This window comes from Cygnus atratus, chromosome 15 (genome assembly GCF_013377495.2).
Source record: "Cygnus atratus isolate AKBS03 ecotype Queensland, Australia chromosome 15, CAtr_DNAZoo_HiC_assembly, whole genome shotgun sequence".
NCBI classification, from domain to species: Eukaryota; Metazoa; Chordata; class Aves; order Anseriformes; family Anatidae; genus Cygnus; species Cygnus atratus.
This window is the reverse complement of record NC_066376.1, coordinates 8,071,924-8,090,149: the sequence shown is the minus strand read 5'-3', so window position 1 is coordinate 8,090,149 and position 18,226 is coordinate 8,071,924. Positions and strand designations below refer to the sequence as shown.

The following is an 18,226-nucleotide window of genomic DNA, read 5'->3' as shown; positions in this document are numbered from 1 at the left end:
AGTTATTAATTATTCTACGTTAGATAAGTTAATTTATGTTGCTGTAGAGGAATCTGCCACTAAGGGTTGGACTAATCTTTGTACTGCTTCCTTTACCTCTTTTACTGCGATAGCTATACAACAAAGTTTAGTCACTTAGCAGCTAAACTTTAGGCACAACTAAGGTTTTGCACTTAATCCGTAATGCACAGCAGTTGTACTGAGCAGATCCCTGTAGCTGCGAAAACGAACAACGTGCGTTTCGGATAACCACGCAGCTGAAGCCTTCACCACAGGAGGGCTGGGGAGGGCTCTGCTGCCACCTGCCTCTCCAGCTGCCCGGTTTGTCCCAGGAATCGCCTTCTCTGCACCTTCCCACCTGTAGCGCTGGGGGAAAAGAGGCAAAAGCAGGGGCAGGAGAGGTAACGAGACCTGAAGAGCCCAGCCTGTGGGGCACGGCCGGGCGCGAGGCAGGAGCAGGCACCACATCGCCATTTCTCACCGTCTTTGGGGTCCCGGGGCCGCACGGCGGGCGGTCGCTGTCCCCGCCCGCAGCGCAGCTTTCCGCCCCCTGACTGCAGGGGCTTCCCGGCCGCCCCCGGCGCCGCCTGGCCGCGAAAAGGAGCCACCGCCGCGGCGGGGCCAAAACTTCTTGGCAGCGGTGGGATTCGAACCCACGCCATCGAAATGACTGGAGCCTAAATCCAGCGCCTTAGACCACTCGGCCACGCTACCGCCTGCGTACTCGGTCGCCCGCCAGGCCTCTTTCAGCGGGGCGGCGCCGCCATTTTTTCCCCTCCTACAGCCCCTCACACCGCCCGCCTCTGTCCCGAGCTACCGCGGCGCTCCCCCGGAGCCCTCGGCCGGTGCCCGCTCCCCTCTCCACCCTTCCCCTCCCCGGGGACCTCCACGGGTACCGCCCCCAGGCTCTCCGGCGCTGCCATGGCCGGCTCGGGGCTGCGGGGGCGCCGCCGGCCGCCCCCCGTCCCCGCTCCAGGCCCGGCGGCAGGAGGGGGCGGCCCGGCCCGGCCCGCACCCGGCAGGTGGCGCCGCTTCCCCGCCGGCACCCGGCGTCTGCAGACGTGGCCCCGGAGCTGCCCGCCTCGAGCCCTGAGTTGGCGGAGGAGGGCGGGAGGAAGGACGGGTGGGGGCGGGGGCGGTGTGGGAGACCCTGGGCAGAGCTGGGAGTACCGGGCCCGGTGTTGCGCCCGCGGGCTGCGGCTTCGTGGCTGGGGGCAGGCGGGGCCAGCACGGCCTCTGAGGCAGTAGGGGAGGGAGGTACGGGCGGTGTCCCACCCGGATCGTCAGGCGGGCGCAGAACAACATTGCTCTGAAAGTTAGTGTTTGGGGGGTGCCTTCCTTCCCTTCAAGAGCTGCTGTTCACTGAAATGGCAGTTTCTGAACAGAACCGTATTAAGGGTGTATTATGAAACATCCCAACAGAAAACTAAGCCTAGAGGATGTAGCATTTGTGGACTAATTTTAATGTACGCTTTGCTTTTGTATTTCATCACCTTTTTGTCATCACTGATTGTTTGCTACAGAGAAGAGGAGCCCTAGACTTAAACCCGGAAAGCAGTACAGCCTGGCCCCAGGGTATTAGAGACGGCTTATTTAAAATTATTAAAAATGTGTAGCTTGAGCCAGTGTAATCCAACTGTCTTCCTAGCCTAGCAGAACACTCTTCATGCAGCTGTACAGCATAATACAGCCATATGCCACTGGGTCCCAAAATGATGCTGTGTATTTAAGTGTTTAAAGACTGTTATTGCTATGACTTGTTCGGTTGTGCTACAGTATACACCAGTAAGCAGTATTCAGCTGTTATTAGTACCCTACGGCAGCAGCTGGTGACCTTTTTAAAACCATTACCGCACATTTTCATGCAGTGGGAATGCAGCATCTGGCCTCAGCCAGGCCTTCACAATTAATCTGGTGAGCCCACCCTCCTCCCAGCCCAGTGCAGCGCTCCCGGGGAGGTGGCATGAAACGGCTCAGGCTACTCTCTGCTTTATGTCCTCATGCAAACCTGCACCCACAGCACAGCGCTGGAGATCATTGCCAAAATTGCAGGTGCTCCCAAACAGCTGGCAGCATTGCTGCAGGCACCTGCTGCTTCTTCCAGTCCCTGCATTAAGCTGGTTTAATTTATGTAAGTAATTTGGGCGGGGGGGGTAGTGCCTGGCAGAGAGTCAAGGAATTTGCTGTGTGTGTTGCTGATGAAATAACAGCAGTTTTCCTCCTGAAGGTGATCTTGGCAGCATTTCTGCCTGCTGCCTCCCTCTGGCTGCCAGGCCCACCAGGGAGCGGTGGCTGTGCGTTCCTCCTGCCTGGGATGCCACCACAGGCTCTTGGTTTGTCGCAATGGGCGTGCTGACATCAGCCGGTCTTGGTTTTGTAGCCCCCCCTTGTTTTTGTAGTGTTATTTGCTAAATAGCAAGTGTTTTAGATATTTGCTAAATAGCACTGATGAGGATTATTTACGTGAATACAAGATTCAGAAAGAGTGGCAGGCTCTTAGCAGGCTGCCAAGGAATATAATTAAGGCAGAACCTATTTATGTTAATTTCCATATAACCCATGAAAGGAGGAGTCTTGTTTAAAATCTCCCCAAAATCTGGCTTGAGGAAAAGTTTAGCCATGGACGTTTTCAACCCAGAAAGTGAATGTTTTAGGAAGGAAGCTTTGAGGAGGTTTGAGGTCTTTTGATTCTGAAATCTGGAGCGTAATTCTGTTATTTCTTATAGGGAAATTGCATGCTGTGCTACTTGACTTGACCCCATGTGCGTGGAGTCCCCATGGCCCACAGCAGCTCCATGCCTCCCCTGAGGGACTTGATGGGGGGGGGGAGGCAGGCTGGGGGTTCTGCCCCATGAAATCTGCCTTTTGGATCCAAACTCCGAGAAAACTGAAATGAAGGGGATGGGGAAGCGGCTCCTGTCATCAGCTGTGGTGGTTCCTGGTCAAGCGCTGGTTCCCAGCACAGCTGCCTTCCCTCCTGTTCCCTTCAGGCTCAGGATCCCCCTGCTTCTACCACCTAACGGTGCGAACCTGGGATTTTCCCCTCAATTTCTCACCATTTTCTCAAAAAAAAAAAAAAAAAAAAAAGTATCTGGTAGACTTCTCCCGTCAGTTTAGCTGCGGTTCCTTTAGCGCAGAGGCGGGCGGGCACAGTGTGCCCGCCCGGGGCGCTGAGGCGGGGCGGGCGGGCGGTTCCTGTCAGTGAGGGGCGGGCCCGCTTCCCACCTCCCGCCTGCCCTCTCAGGGCGATTGCGCGGGGCCGGGCGGCGGCGGGTTGGCACCGGGATCGCTCCGAGGCGAGTGGGGCTGCGGGTCCTGGTAGGTGCCGTGGGGGGCCGGGTGAGGCGGAGCGGGTGATTAGAAGGAGTGAGAACAGCCGGCGTTAGAAAAGGAGCAGCTTCGTGGCCGGGTGGAGTCGTTACAAGGTGCGTGCTCGCGTTGTGGTGACCTGGAAGCGGTAGTCCGGTATTTTCGTGTTTTCGCTCCTTCCTTTTCGCCTGGGGGCACCAGTTTTGTCGCGATACGCCCCCAGGGAGCTCTATGGGGTGGGCTTCGGGGTGTCCGGCCGCCTCAGCGTGGGGTTGGCAAACGGCTTGGGGTGCTGAGCGCTGCTCAGGGGAAACAGCGTTTCTAGGTGGTTGCTCGGTGGATTTGAAGTGGAGAACTGAAAGCCAAGTGAAATAACAAAACTGTTGATGGAAATGGAAGGGCGGTTTGATGGTAACTTGCAAGTTCCCTTCCTGTCCTTCTGTGTTCCAGTGTTTTGGCTGACCTCACAGTAGTGTTGGCTCGTGTGCTTGGCAGGAGCCTGGGCTGCAGTCAGGAGTCACCTCAGCGCCAACAACCCCTTGGGTGCTGGGAGCTGTGGTGTGCCGCAGGGTCTTGAGTCTCAGGGGCTTTGCACTCTGAACTGCCACATGTGAACTCGCCCACTTGCTTGGTGAATCTTGCACCATTGCTGTCCAAGACTTTGTTTGATGCAGTACCTTGTCCCAGCTGGGCTTGTAGCTGGATGTGGGCTGCAGCACCACCTGTGTAGCGGCCATGCACTGGAAGGCCCTGGAGCAGGGGCTTCTCATTAGGAGGTCCGTAGTTTGTGACACTGGGTTTGTCAAAGGTACCTGGTGACTTGAGCCATCTTTTAAAAATAAAATAATCTTGTTTTTCTTATTGGAGCTCTTACCTTGACTCGCTGAACCTGTTTTCTTGTTGGTGTGCAGTGCAGGTGGCAGTAGGCATTTGGTTTGCAGGGTTTGGGGACGTGCTTTGGAAGCGCAGCAGTTCTGTGATGTGTTGCAGGACACTAATGTACCAGTGGGGTTGTTCTGGAACACATTTCATAGCTTTGTCTATGGTTCCTAACGATCAACAACAACCATTCTTTGTAAGGTGTGCAGCCTTTAGAGTTGCTTAGGTTAAATTTCAAATTGGTGATTTAAAAGAATGTTAATCTGAAATAGCAATTTCTCCTTCCAAAACAGCCTGCCTGTTGCTGTTACAGGTATCCTGCTTGGTGGCTGTAGCTGATGTGGTGTTTAAACCAAAAGAACTTGGTATTATACCTGGGAGAGGGGACAGATATTCTTGCTTTAATGCTGACTCTACAAAAGAAGTTTGGAGTCCCTCTGTCCAAGAGCAGCCTCTGTTCCCCTGCCTTGTGCTAAAGCAGTGCAGAGGACTGTGTCTGAGCTGGGGCGGCCCCTAAGAAGTAGTTGGGGATGCTCCAGTTCTCCCTTCTTCTGTGACTAGAGCCTTCCCATCCCTCACCTCTTTAGGATGAATTAAAGCAGGTTTCCATGCTGAGGCTGCTGTGGTGTCTTGCTCAAGGGCCCTGCCAAACCAGCAGCATTTCATAACAACAGACACCATACAAAAATAAGCAGTGTATTACCAGCACTGTGATGTGAAATCTCCCCTCTGGTGATGTTTGCATATGCACTATGTTTGACAGCATAACATATTGTCCTTGCAACTCACCTTCCCCTGCTGGTAGTGTGGCTCTTGAATATAATGTCAAGAGAAAAACACTTCAGACATGCATTGGAAAAGCCCAAAATTAATAGAGACATGAACTGATTTAATAATTGGCTATATTTAAGTTTTCTGCATTTTTAATCACATAGTACAAGGTTGATTTTAAAAAATGGGACATGTTTTTGAAATAGAATGGAGTTGGTGGTTTAAATTACAGGTTAGGTGTGCTAACGAAGGTTTGTGGGCTAGGTTCAGTGCAGTGTGACTGTTTTTGTTGCTTAGCCCAAGGAAAGCTTCTGTCACGGATATTAGGGACTAAACGATCAAAGCATTGCAGCAGTAGCAACGGCGGTCCCTAGATAGCATGGCTTTATGCCGTAAGGCAGCAGCACAGAATATGAGCCATGGAATGAAGCTCAGGCATTTTTGTAGGACTTTTGAACAAATAAACTGTGAGATGTAGAGCAGTGCTTGTGTAGTTAAGGTTTGGTTATGGAATTCTGTTTTAAAGAGCATGTACCATGAGGACAATTTTTAGTAAACACACTTCCAAAGTAAACATGAGTCCTTTACAAGAAACGTGGTTCCAAGAAAAACTGAGTTTTTTATCAATGCTGTTAGTTTTAAATACAGAACGATTACTGCAATGATGTTCCATTTACGCAGCAAGTCACTGAAAGCGTGAACGCTTGCAATCTCTGCTGCGTGCAACAGCATTCCTCTTGCTGCTCCCCCTCAGACACTGAGGGTCTGTCTGGTGGTTCTGCTGCTGTGTTGTGTGTTTGACTGCAGTAGTAGAAACGAGTGTGGGACAGCAGCTGAGAGTCACAATGCTCATCTAGGACAGCCTGGAGTCAGTCCAGTGCCTGAAGCATCATTTTACATATGTTTGTGCACGCTGCCAACCACACGCCTTGCTCTCCAATACCTGGTATCCTCTGGTAAGACAGTCACAGTAAAAATGGCAGGGGCAACTGAGGATGCCTTCCCCTTCAGTAATGGGCTACAGCCTCAGTCCGTAAATGACTGCTCTCACGTGGTCTTTGCAAGAAAGATTATACGAGTGCTCCAAAGCTGCTTCACTGCAAAGCCAGCTGAGTTCAGACCTTCAGCAGTGGCTTGCTGTAGCTGGTGCTGCCCGAGGCAGATGGAGTGCTAAGCTGCAGGAGCGCTGCCTCCATCAGACCAGCAGTAACCAGCCCTGGATGGTGCTGGAGGAGGCTCCGTACGCTCAGTCACCACTTCTGCCTCTACTATCTGTTGGTAGCTGTGCTGTAAGGTCTGCAGCTATGAACGCTTCTGGGGAGTTGTACGTATCTGGCACTGTTTTCTCGAGATGGAAGAGCAGAGAGCTGAGGAACAGCAGTGAAACTAAGCTGAAAACCTTGTTCTGCAGTTGTCCTTAGGCTAACCATGTGAAAATCCCTGATGGAGCTGGTTGGGTGAGGTTACCCTGGAACGAAGTGTCTGCTTCAAGTTGTATGCTATTGCACAGCCAAGGTAGAGTCACAGAGTGGTGTGGGTTGGCAGGGACCTTAAAGGCTGTCTGGTTCCAACCCCTGCCACGGGCAGGGACACCTCCCACTAGACAGTGTTGCTCAAAGCCCCATCCAGCCTGGCCTTAAACTTCCAGGGCTAAATTTTGAAAACACTAGCTAACCCTTTCCTTGGTAAGTGCATGCATTTTCAGAGCATCCAGGTAGACTTCCATCTCCTCCAAGGGCTTTGATTATTCCCGTCTCATTTCTCCGGCTTGTAACACACACATGATATTTGTTAGGCTGCTGTCGGCAGGAAGGCTGAGACTTGCTTAGTACTGAGAACTAATCAAGTGCAATGTGTGGGAAGCTCAGATCCCTGTAGTTGTCCAAGCTCCAGGGACAAAAGGATTTTAGTTTATATATTGTGTGAAACGAACCAAGATATGCTGCTCTGTGTAGTTTATTTTTGCCCTCTAATGAAGAACAAAACAGGCAGACCTGACAGTAATATGCTCTCAGCATCCATCCGAAGTGCCAGCAAATATTTGTTTAAGCACAGCTAAATCTGTGTGAAGATTTGGATGATTATTGTATTCATCTAATCCCTTCCTGCTTTTCAAGCAGCAGAGCGATGTGAATAATTATAGCTAAAAGGAGGAGAAAATCCTTGCTATATAGGAGGCAGAGGAAATATTCCCTTTAATCTGAGTAGGCCTGGAAGCTTGTGCCTGTGCTGCCAGTTTTTGATTCCTTCACAGAGAATAATACCCTTAAGCCCTGACAGTAGTTTAAGGACCATGATGTGGTTTGTATATCTGTTTTGTTACTTTTTTGGAGAAGGATGTACAGTAAAATGAAGCAGTAGCCCAGTCCTCCTTGGAGGGTGTCAGGTTGTGCCCACAGCTCACTGCGGGGCGTGTGGAAGGGGCTGTGCTGGGGTGGTGCCCGTGGGCCTCCTGCCCAGGCATTGCATTTTGGTGAGTTTTAGAGAGTCGGGGTTGGACTGTGCTTGCTGCCAGTTCCATCGTGGTTGCGTTTGCTGATAGAGCTTGGCATTGGCTGGCTGATAATGTACCAGGAAACTGTGGAGTGACCTGAGAAGCTCCAAGCAGGGTACGGCCCTGAGGGAATCAGCTGTATGTTGTACTCTTGCTAAAAGAAACAACTGGCAGAAGTGTATGGCACAGAAGTAGTTTCACTTCAGTCTGTTTATTCTCCTTAGTGTGGCCTGAGCTGCTGATGTGGCTGGGGTGTTGTTACAGACAGCCACCAGATTTGGCCAAGGCAGGTGTTATCCCCAGGGGACTTCAGGAAGTGCCTCTGAAACCTGGAGGGAGAGAACAGTGTTTGAGAAAATATGAAAAACTTAAGGGTGTGAAGTCCCCCCTACCAGCAATTAGAAAATCATGTAAGTAGGGGCAGATCAATGTTCTGTGCAGGTTTCTTTGCTCTTTACTTTGCAGCAGCTGGTGTTAGATGAACCGTGGCCTTGCTGCAGTGCAGCCATTCGTGCTTTCCTCCATACCTCTGTAGGCAGGAGCTTGAGCATGAGCAGGCTCGGCAGGAAAAGCACAAGAGTTTGAAGGAAAAAGAGGCACTTGAAGACCCTCCTGCGCCTTCCCATCTTCATCTCCTCCAGACTTCCAGCAGGGGAGTGGGGACACCCCTGCGGCCCCAGGGCTGTGAGTGGCAAAGGATGGAAGCCTCTTTGCATTGGCATGGCTGGTAACGTGCAAAGAAGCGAGGCAGCCGGGTTTTATTTCTGTTTGACTTCTGCTGAATCATCACCACTTCTCGGGCGGAGGCTGCTGAGCACATTCCCATGGTGAGATCGCGGCTGGTAGAACCTGAGCTCTAGGAAAAACACTCCCTTGACTTGCCTGTTTGTTATAATACGTCTGTCACACCTGTGGGCTGTACAGCACTTGCGCTCCATCTTGCTGGAAGTGGTGTTGGTGATTTGGAAAAGCTGTGGTGAGATGGGCACTTTTGCAGAGCTGCTGTTCTGGTACTAGTCTGGAACTCCCCATATTTTTTTTTTTAACCCAACATCATTTACTCTAATGTGTCAAAAAGTCTCAGTGAAATGCATACCTAAAATGTCACCTTCTGGATTCAGAAATAGTTGAGCAGGTTTTAATAAAAACTCAGGACCTGCTTGCATTGTACAGCTAATTTTTATTTTCAAACTGTTATTTTACTTTAGTTCATTTTGGATCTAGGAGCCAGAAGAAGGCAAACCTTACCTATTCTGTTCTTTCAGAATTGAGGAAGCTACTAAAAAGTTGAAATAGCTGAGCTTCTAACCTCTTTTGTTAATCATGAGAACCACTAACTGGGAAGAATATTTTTTCGTTTCAGCTCCATGCGATGGAAATAGAGCAGTTGTAATTTTAGCTGGTGCCTGACCTGTGTGAAGCAGATGCTGAGTTGGATTATGGGAATTTACTGCGGGCTGGTTCCCAGCCCCAGCAGTGATGGATTGTGCTCTCCCTGCAGAGTCTTTATAAATCTGAAATCCAGCGTGCTTTGAATTGTCTTCTGTTTCACTGGCTGCAGTTACCTGGGTTGTTGAAATAATGCAGATCATTAGAAGAAAATAACCCAAATGGGCTATAGCCTTCTTGGAGAGAAATGGACTTATATTGCAGTAGGGAGCTGTAGAAGCATTTGGAGCAGGGGGAGGATATCACATAGGGCAAATTTAAATTGGTGGGAGGACACCTTAAACCTTCAAAATGTGGTGGTGGTGTTTTTTTTTGCCATATACCAATTGCTATTGATTATAGAAGTAGCTGGATTTAGCTGCACCTTTCAAATAAAGAAGATATAGCGGGATCTGCTCTTGTCAACTTCTCTAAATAAATTACTCCTTTCCTTTTATCCTTTTCTCCCTGTACCGTCGTTTGGAAGCCCTTATTTTGGTAGTGATTGTTGCAGGTGAATGGAGAAGTGCATATAAGGATCACTGTGATGGGAGCGCTTAGAAGACTGGCAAGTGTTCATTAAATTCAGCAGGCAGGAAATGGGCAGCCAGGAATCTCATGAAGTTTAATAAAGGGAAGTGCAAAGTCCTGCCCCTGGGAGAAATAACTATGTACCGTTCAAGGAAAAACTTCCTCGAGTTACTAAGGCTGGTGTTGTGGAACTCAGCATTTGAGAGACAAGGAATAAAAACATTCAGAGGATGAGATTACCACACATCACCCATAGGCATCAGGTGGTGTTTGCGGTCCCTCAGACTTTGTAGTATTATTCTGCGCTTGGTTATCTTACTCTCTCAGTCCTGGAGCAATTTATAAACTGAGTGCCTTCTGGAAACCCAGATCTAGTACTGAGGAGATCAAAACCACGTGTAGGTACTCAGGGATTATTTTTATACAGCCAGATGGAGATTTGTTTTTCTTTTTTTTTTTTTTTTCTGCCAGCATGCTGACATCAATTTCATGCATGGTTTGTTCTTTTAATAATAGCTCATTCTTTTTTTTTTTTCTCTCCTACCCAGCTTCTTCCCTCCATTTGCATGTGCATTGGAATAGTGGCTGCTTTAATCATTGCAGGACTTAAAGCAACCTCCTGCAAACATGGCAGACGAGGACCTTATTTTTCGTATGGAAGGGATTGATAATGGTAGATCGACTAAAGTGAACTCTGGAAATTATCTTGATGCTGATAGTGATGATGAAGACAATTATTATATCTGCCCAATAACTGATGATCCAGTTTCTAACAAGTCTGCCAGTATCAAAGTTGACAATTATTATAGCAACTTAGCAAAAACTGAACAATACAGTTCCAGCTCTTCTCCTAGAAACTCGTTTAGCTTTAAGGTAAGTGCTGACTCCAGCCTTTGGTAAGATTTTGTTTTTATTTAGTCAGCATGAGAGAGAAATGCTCTCTTAACTCCTTCACTTCTTTTAACTAATGCTTTTCAATAAAAAATAAAATTTCTTTTTCCCAGACCTGCAGTTAATTCCATTAAGCCAGTAGTCTCACACTGCCATTGAATCGCTTACTGTCCCTTTTAGTTCAGTGAGAGATCTTTGCCTGCAAAGGCAGCAGAATCCAGGCGAAAATTCACTGCCATTATGATCAAACTACTGAAAAAGCAACACATTGATTGGGAAATCTAAAAAATGATATTTGTTGTAAGCTAAATTGGGGCCTGCCAGAAGATACTTGATTTTGGATTTTGCCAAGTAAGTTAAAAACTCCAAGTGTTTTTACTTGGACAAATAAAATTGTGAATGATAAAATTGTAATGATAGGTCCTTGGGCTATAGCTGCTTGTTAGGGAGCTTTTAACTTGTTGGCTCCTGTGCCTGGGCATGAAGTGTCACACTGTCAGTCCTCCTGACGGTGCACTCGAGCAGCATCTGACATTTTTAAAGTGAACGGCACGGTACTGCAGAGAGGTCGAAGGGCCATAGTTGGTGCTTCCTTGGCAGTGTGCCCTGTCCCCCTCTGCTCCCTTTGCACGGATAGGGCCAGGCAAAGGGAGGAGAACCTGCAGGAGGTGAAGCCTCAGAAACAGAACTGATGGTCACTGTATGGGTTAGATACCCAAAGCATGCACCGTTCGTGCTCAACTGGCATGTCCCTCAGTTTTTCTCCAGACTGAGATTTATTGTGTTTTATTAATATGTTTATTATTATAAACATTATTTACGAAATAGATGCTCTGAAGTCTTGGCTATGCCTAATGCATGCTTTATCTCTGGAGAGATGTCAGAGGGTTTATTTCAGTCAGCTAACATATTAAATAACCCAATAAAAGTGAAACTTTTGTCTGCAGTAAGATTTTTACCAAAGCTAGTTAATAAAAGCATTAAAATGTACATATTCTGAAGGAAGGTGAGGAGAAGAAGTTCAGTATAGACACGGGGTCAGATTTTAACATATGCTATGCTATGCAAATTAAAAGCTTAAAGCAAGTTAAGGCCTGCAGGGAGCTTAGCCTTTAATACTCCAACACCTGCCTCTAGGCTTGTGGAGTATATTGGAGTTCTTAGTCACGTGGTCAGAGAAAAAACTGATAAGGACTAAAACTGCAATTGTTTCCTCCTTTCTAAGCTATTGCGCTGCTTCTGCTAGAAGTTCAAGTCCTGCAGCAGGGGTAGCAGAATGCGGTGCGTGCCTCTGCTTTGGGCTTTGCGAGACCTGCTCTGGTATCTCTGTTCGTATCACAGATAAGGTGCATGGGGTTCAGATGTGCAGCAGGCAAGGCCCCGTGCATTGCTCAAGCCACAAAATGGTGGCTTTCAATGCAGAGTGACGCAGCCAGCCAGGACTGACAGCATCTTAAACCACTGCAGCCTGGTCTGGTTAGAATCCACCTATCAGACCCTAAAGCTGATGACAGTATGGGCCATTGCTGATGAAATGCAGGTGGAAGGGTTACTGCTAACTCTCTGCCTTTAAACAGTCCTCAGCAATGTTTAATTAGCTAGTTATTAAGACACTTTTAACTGATATTTGCCCATAAGAAATTACCAACCTACCAAAAAGAGTTGTTCTAAGAATTACCTTAAATTAGGAATTAAAGCAAAAAGTGGTTTTTAAGTGGAAAAAAGTTATTTTTTTAATTAACAAAGAGAGAGGAGACTATTTGTCAATCAATTGTCTTATCACATGTGTTTTCCTACTTTTATGTTTCTCATGCGTCCTATAGAATGACACACAGCATCGCTCTAAGCACGGCTCTGTGGTTGACCGTAGTCGGGTAGGTTAAAACAAAATGCGAACGCCATATATAGTAGATGAATTAAGTTTTTTTCTTTTTTCTTTTTATGGCCCTCTTTTGTACATTTTGTCTGAAAGAACTGCTTGCCTCAGCCCGTAAGTCATCAAGATTACAACATGCTAATTTCTTATATTTTATGCTGAGCACAGTGTGTAATACCCAAGGCCCTCAGAACATTTTTTCCTCCTTCATACTGCTCTATTGCTGATAGTCTTTGCTTACACTGCCAGCATATGTTGTTAGTTACAGAAAGTTAAAAATCAAACCAGCAAAAGTGAATTAGTCATTTACGTGTGGCTTATTGTTTGTTATTTGTGGCATATGTTAGAGATGTTTGAAAGTTGCAGGCTTTGTAAATTATATTTGGTGTATACTAGACCAGATTCTGTTCTCAATAACTTTATGATGATGCAAATTGAACTGAAACCTGATACTGTATGTTTCTGATCTATTTCATTATACTTGAAACTATAAAATATCAGGGTGGTCTTCTGTAAATAACCTGCCAGTTTGTATCTTCTTCAGGAAACCTGGAAACATGCTATTGAGAAAGCTAAGCACATGCCTGATCCATGGGCAGAATTTCATCTTGAGGACATTGAGACAGAACATGCCACTCGCTACAGGTCTGTACGTCTTTCTGCTCTCAATGCTGAATTGAAACAGAATCTGATGTTTTCTGCAAGGGCTGTGTTTGTGCGTTACAGAATATGTGTAATTACATGGCTGAAGACCTTTCAATAATGTCCGAAATGAGTGTCTTAACTGAATCTCCCAGGAATACTGCATTAATTTAAATACTGCATGCTTTCAAGAAATCAACCTTTCAGCAAACCAGTATCAGGTTCTTTCTTTCTCTCCCACCCAAGTAGTGTCTGAGTTTTGCCATAAAGACAGGAAACAAGGCTAAAAAATATTTTCTAGTTGATTTATTAATTCTGTAAACTTAATCTAATAAGGAAACAAATTCCAACAAAGAGGCAGAGTACTTAAAATTTAAATAGTTTAGGAAAAAAGCAACATAGCACTCTGTGCCTTTCCCAGAATAGCAGTTTCACTGTTGCCTCTCCATGCAGTATTGCTGCATGTGGCTGGAATTTAAATCCTTATAAAGCCCAGAATAGCTCAGAATGGTGTACGTGCTGAAACTGAGTCTGGCCCGTGAACTATTCTCAGTGCTTTAGCACAGGCTTTGCCAAAACTTTTACCCTACTGACACAGGTTTCTGGGTGGAACGGGTAGGAGTTAGAGGCCAGTTAATTACCCCTTAGCATCAGTGTTTGGGGAGGCCTCCCTTCCCATCTCATGACAGTCACACAGTGCTCTTCTTCCACATAGGCAGCATCTGCCCCTGGTCAGCCACACAGTCCAGAAATAGTTCGCATATTTTAAAATACTTCAAGTGATAGTACTGGTTTAGGACTGCTCAAATACCCCATTAAAATGGGATGGCTTTAATATTTGTTTCCACCTCCCTTTTGCTTGCTGCAGACTGGGGTGTTGCAGACTTTATGGGGTGTACCTGGGGTGTCTGTGCATGAAGTGCTCGGTGCAGGGTGGGGGAGGTAGCTGGAACTGTCATGTGGTGGTGACTCAGCCACTGTGGTTCTCAGTTTGGCTTTTACTGTATTGGGAGCTAAGGGGGTGGGGAGAAACCAGAGTTGTACTCTATATTAGCAGGGGGTTGTGCAGAGGCATGCTCCTCTCGTGGTGCAATGTTGTGCAGTTTTTGGCCCCTCTGCTTTTCACAGCCATAGCCAGTGCTGCATTCTGCTCGCATCCACAAGAGTCCCGTGGCAGCTCCCATGCCAGGCCCGGGTTTATGTAAACTTGGTAAGGCTGTTCCTGCCCCCAGTGTGCGGCCTAGGCATCACAGGGGAGATTTAATGCCAAAGCAGATGAGGCCTATTTTGTAGTGTTGCAAAAGTTTGGCTTCGGCAGCAGTCTGTTCATCATCCGTAGGATTCAATATGTCCCTTTGAAGAGCTATAAATATTTCTTCTTTCCCACCTGAAGAACTAACCACCAAAGGAGGCCAAAAGCACGGTGGGAAGATTAGAAGTTGTGTAGAGTGGCAGTAGGACTTTTAAGCCATCAGTTGGAGATGAGAAAGGATAGGTGCCTGGGATGGGAGGATTTGCGTTCCCTCTGCATTCTTTTTAAGAGGCACAACTTTAGGACAAGAGGAAATGGTCTCAGGTTGTGCCAGGGGCGGTTTAGGTTGGATATTAGGAAAACTTTCTTCACTGAAGGGGTTATGAGGCATTGAAACAGGCTGCCTAGAGAAGTAGTTGAGTCACCATCCCTGGAGATATTCAAAAGTCATATAGATGTGGTGCTTAGGGACGTGGTGTAGGGGTAGACTTGGCAATGCTAGGTTGATGTTTGGACTTGATGATCTTTTCCAACCTAAATGACTCTGATCCTAACTACTGATTTTGTAGGTACAATGCAGTTACTGGGAACTGGGTTGAAGATGAAGTTCTCATCAAGATGGCTTCACAAGTAAGATCACCCAGTCCTTCATCTTTATTAGCAGTCAAATTTGTCACTTCTTATTACTGACTAGTGGCAGCAAAACATTTGTCTCGTATATGAAAGTATTGATTCTTCTATTCTCCTACATCCTCTATTTTTTTAATATTTCAGCTCATCCATAATGTTTTGGTATCCCAGCAGCCTTTTCTCCACTGAATAGAGTAGAACATGGAGTCAGCCCTTCCCCATCAGCAGTGTTAGAGGCATTTGTTTCTTTCCCAAAAATGTCTTTTCCCATCTCAGCCCTCCCATTTCCTGCTGGCCTCATCTCCCTGCCTGGCAATAGGCCTACTATTTTGTGTGCTTCCAAATAATTTCTGGTCTTATGATGAAAACAGACTGAAGTTTTGGTATGCGAGGGTAGAAGCTAGTTGCACTTTCCAGTTAAATCACAGGATTGCTGGTGTGTTGCAGTCACCTTGCTCTGTGCTTCTGATGTAGTATCTGATGTCTGGGGCAGTGCTGCTCTGTGTGGCATATCCTGTGTGGAAGCCAAAATGAGGAGGCCTTGAGGTCTGAAGCCAGCTGCACTAGGCAGTCGCAACAGAGCTGATTCCAAACTGGAGAGAGAATTTAAATGGCATCTTTAGAAGCCATAGAACGTCTGCTTGATGGGCTATCAAGGAAGAAAGTTTATTCCCAATGTCTTTTCCCCCAAAATTCCTGTTTTAAATGGCCTGTGGGCTTTCAGTTTTCCTTAAGGGTAGAGATATAGCATAGCTCCTGCTTGAGAACTGCTTTCTCCAGGGTATAAAGGGGGAGGACGTGGTTGTGTCTCTTACTGGATAGAAATGAACTTTGTGGACATGACAATGATGGGTTTTTGTTTTTTCTTTTCCCTAGCCTTTTGGCCGTGGAGCAATGCGAGAATGTTTCAGAACGTAAGTGTCTGCTAACTTTATCTTTGCACTATTTTCTTTTGTGGTGACTGGAATTTCTCATGGATGTGGAAATCATGTAAAGTGCAGCTCCCCATTAGCTCCCTGCTGTGCATTTCTGAAAGACACAGCTGAGGGGCTTATTCCTGTTTGTATGACTCCATCTGCAGCACAGGGAGTAGGGTATAGAAAGCAGAGCATTGTCTTAAGGGAAACATAAGTGAGTGTGATGCAGGCATCCAGTGGGCTTGCTTTGAAAAGCCAGTCCATATCATTTACTGGAACCACAATGGGATGGATAACATGTAATTGTGCCTGGTTCCAGCAAGTATAATCAGCCTTTCAGTTAGCAATTCATAGATTAATGCTATCTCCACCATCTCTTGGAGGCAAAATACTCATAAAAGTACAGAAGCAGCAGCTTTGTTTCATTTTTCTTGGGTTCCTAGTGTGCTATAATGTCTTTGAATTTGGTATGAGACTGTGTGTGCAGTCTGAAGGCCAACCTCAGGCCCATATTTAGGCACAGAAAAAGGGGAAGAACAATTGAGATCATGCAATCTCAACTCAGAAGGCCTTCCTCAGTAAAGAGGGCTATTCGCACAGTTTACTTTGGATCACGCGTACCAGTCATCCTGTTCTGAGTAAGGCAGAGTTTGAACGCTAATAGCTATTCTTTCCAGAATGGTGAAGTGTGGGAGAAGACAGAGGAGGAACTTTTTTATCCTCAGAGAGTGTTAGGAAATGTGCCTGTGGGCATCACCATCTGGCTATGAATCGGTTTGTGCAAGTAGAGCATTCCACCCTTTCCAGGCTCTGAAGATGAATGTTTCCTGGAAAATGTGTGTGTGTTTAAGCTGCCTCCTCCCCCCTTCTTTGCAGCTGCAGAATCTGGAGGAATTGCATTTCAGGTCTGGTTTCACTTCTGAGAAGAGAGATTCCTGAATGACAGTAACATGATGCTTTGAACTTTGAGGGAAAAAGGGGGCAAAGTAGTCTCTCAGTCCTTCAGTTTTGTATTGGTTCAGTATCGGTTCATGCTGGTGGCTCTGGTCTTACAAAGCCAGATAGATAACAGCAGTATAAAAGCCTGGGACGTTAATAAATCCTAGTCTGCTGACATTGCTTTTAGTTCTTGTTTCTGAATGACCAAATTCAACATTACAGAATATCTTGAGTAGTGACACAGACAGAAGGTTATCCTTGTGGCTTAATCTATTGTACAAAGAAAGTACACAAGTTGTGTCAGCTTCCTGCTCTTGGGTCTTCCATAACTCTGTGTGTGCTGATATTTCCCATCTGGAGCTCTATTTTAGATTTTTGCAACTCTGCAAGTCTTTAGTCATTGCATTGACAGCATTAGCTGCTCTTGGCTCAGTGAAATGCAGACAGCGTTGGCTTTAGAAGAGCACATGAGCTGGCTTGTTTTATGGAGAGAAATCTGTTTCTTCAGAGAACTGGAAAAGTTTCAAATCATAGCTGTAATTCTTACTTTACCTGTTCCTTCTTTCCAAGGCCTCTGTTACAGTGGCTGTCTATCCCTGCAGGATGACAGACTATCTGCAGTTGCTTTTCCTTTAGATCCTCTGTGCACTTCTAGCTCTCTACCGAGGTCTTGGGAGTGAGAGAGGGAAGGAAGGAGTGGGAGGGATGAGCATTTGCTGCTACTAAGTTCTCAAAATGTTCAGTTTGCCATGGCACCAAGGAAAGCTCAGAACCATTGCTTGTCACTGAGCAGAGTAGGAGAACTGCTCAGTAGCCAGCCGTGCCTTACTCTAGGTACTATTTTTCGTACTTCTCGTCTGTCTTGGTGTCCAGCAATATGACTGCTGCCACAGTAGAGGGGTTTTAATATCCTTTTTTTGCCAGCTTCTCTGTTGAATTAAGTCGCTTGGAAAGCACTTCCCCTCCCCTCCACCTCCTTTCCCTGTGTGTCCTATATAAATTGGTGTGGCTGCTCTGGGAAAGAAGACTGACTGCTTTGAAATCCTTGGTAACATTTTTTTCCCCATTTGATTTGAATGTTGGCATCTTCTACAACCACTGCTTAGTCCACTTCTTGGCAGCCAGCAGATCCTCTCTTGTCAGTCTTTTTTCTTCACTCTTGAGGGATCTGTGGATTAAAGATTTGCACATCAACAAAAGTTAAAATCAGAGGAAGAGCTGTCATCTGCACTCATCTTTCTGGGAACAGTGGGGATACTGAATAGTTTTCACCCCTGTGTGTTGAGAAAGCAGCAGTTTGCTCTTCTTATAGGAGAGGTTTGTCTCCCCTCAGTTTGCTTGAAATGCCACTCCCTCTGCTCATTTCTGCATAAAATAATAGCTGGCTGTGGAACAGGGTGTTGAGATGGCAGCAACCCTTCAGTCTGTTTTTTTCTGGGTGTGGAGAGGGAAAAAGAAATCAGAAAAGGAGGAAGTTCAAAGTAAAAACAGCAGTCAAATGAAACAGGCACTTTGGCAAGACCCAGCCATTCATACGGGATGTTGATTTTTCTTCTGCTCCCTACCCGTGCTTCGCTTTTGATATAGAATATCTGGTACATAACATAAGATCCAATCCAGACTGAGGGTAATCCTGATCCCATGGCTTGGCTTTGTCAACAGAGACA

General features: G+C 46.6%; 1 protein-coding gene and 1 non-coding gene across 8 annotated transcripts in view; one reads left to right on the top strand and one right to left on the bottom strand.

Moving 5' to 3' along the window:
- Window positions 1-632: 632 nt before the first annotated feature.
- On the bottom strand, window positions 633-714 carry TRNAL-UAG (transfer RNA leucine (anticodon UAG)). Its single transcript has one exon. It is a non-coding gene; the product is annotated as a tRNA-Leu (tRNA).
- Window positions 715-3,200: 2,486 nt separating this feature from the next.
- EEF2K (eukaryotic elongation factor 2 kinase) overlaps window positions 3,201-18,226 on the top strand; it is a 30,951-nt gene continuing 15,925 nt past the window's right edge. The window contains exons 1-6 of one of the 7 annotated variants that reach the window (XM_035549250.1): window positions 3,201-3,425; window positions 9,961-10,285; window positions 12,127-12,177; window positions 12,724-12,824; window positions 14,643-14,703; window positions 15,580-15,617. In XM_035549250.1, coding sequence (XP_035405143.1) covers window positions 10,040-10,285; window positions 12,127-12,177; window positions 12,724-12,824; window positions 14,643-14,703; window positions 15,580-15,617 — 497 coding nt within the window. In that variant the 5' untranslated portion in view covers window positions 3,201-3,425; window positions 9,961-10,039. Of the gene's footprint in view, window positions 3,426-7,988; window positions 8,281-9,960; window positions 10,286-12,126; window positions 12,178-12,723; window positions 12,825-14,642; window positions 14,704-15,579; window positions 15,618-18,226 lie in introns of those variants that run through there. The other 6 variants (XM_050713926.1, XM_035549251.2, XM_035549252.2 and 3 more) reach the window with 6 other exon arrangements.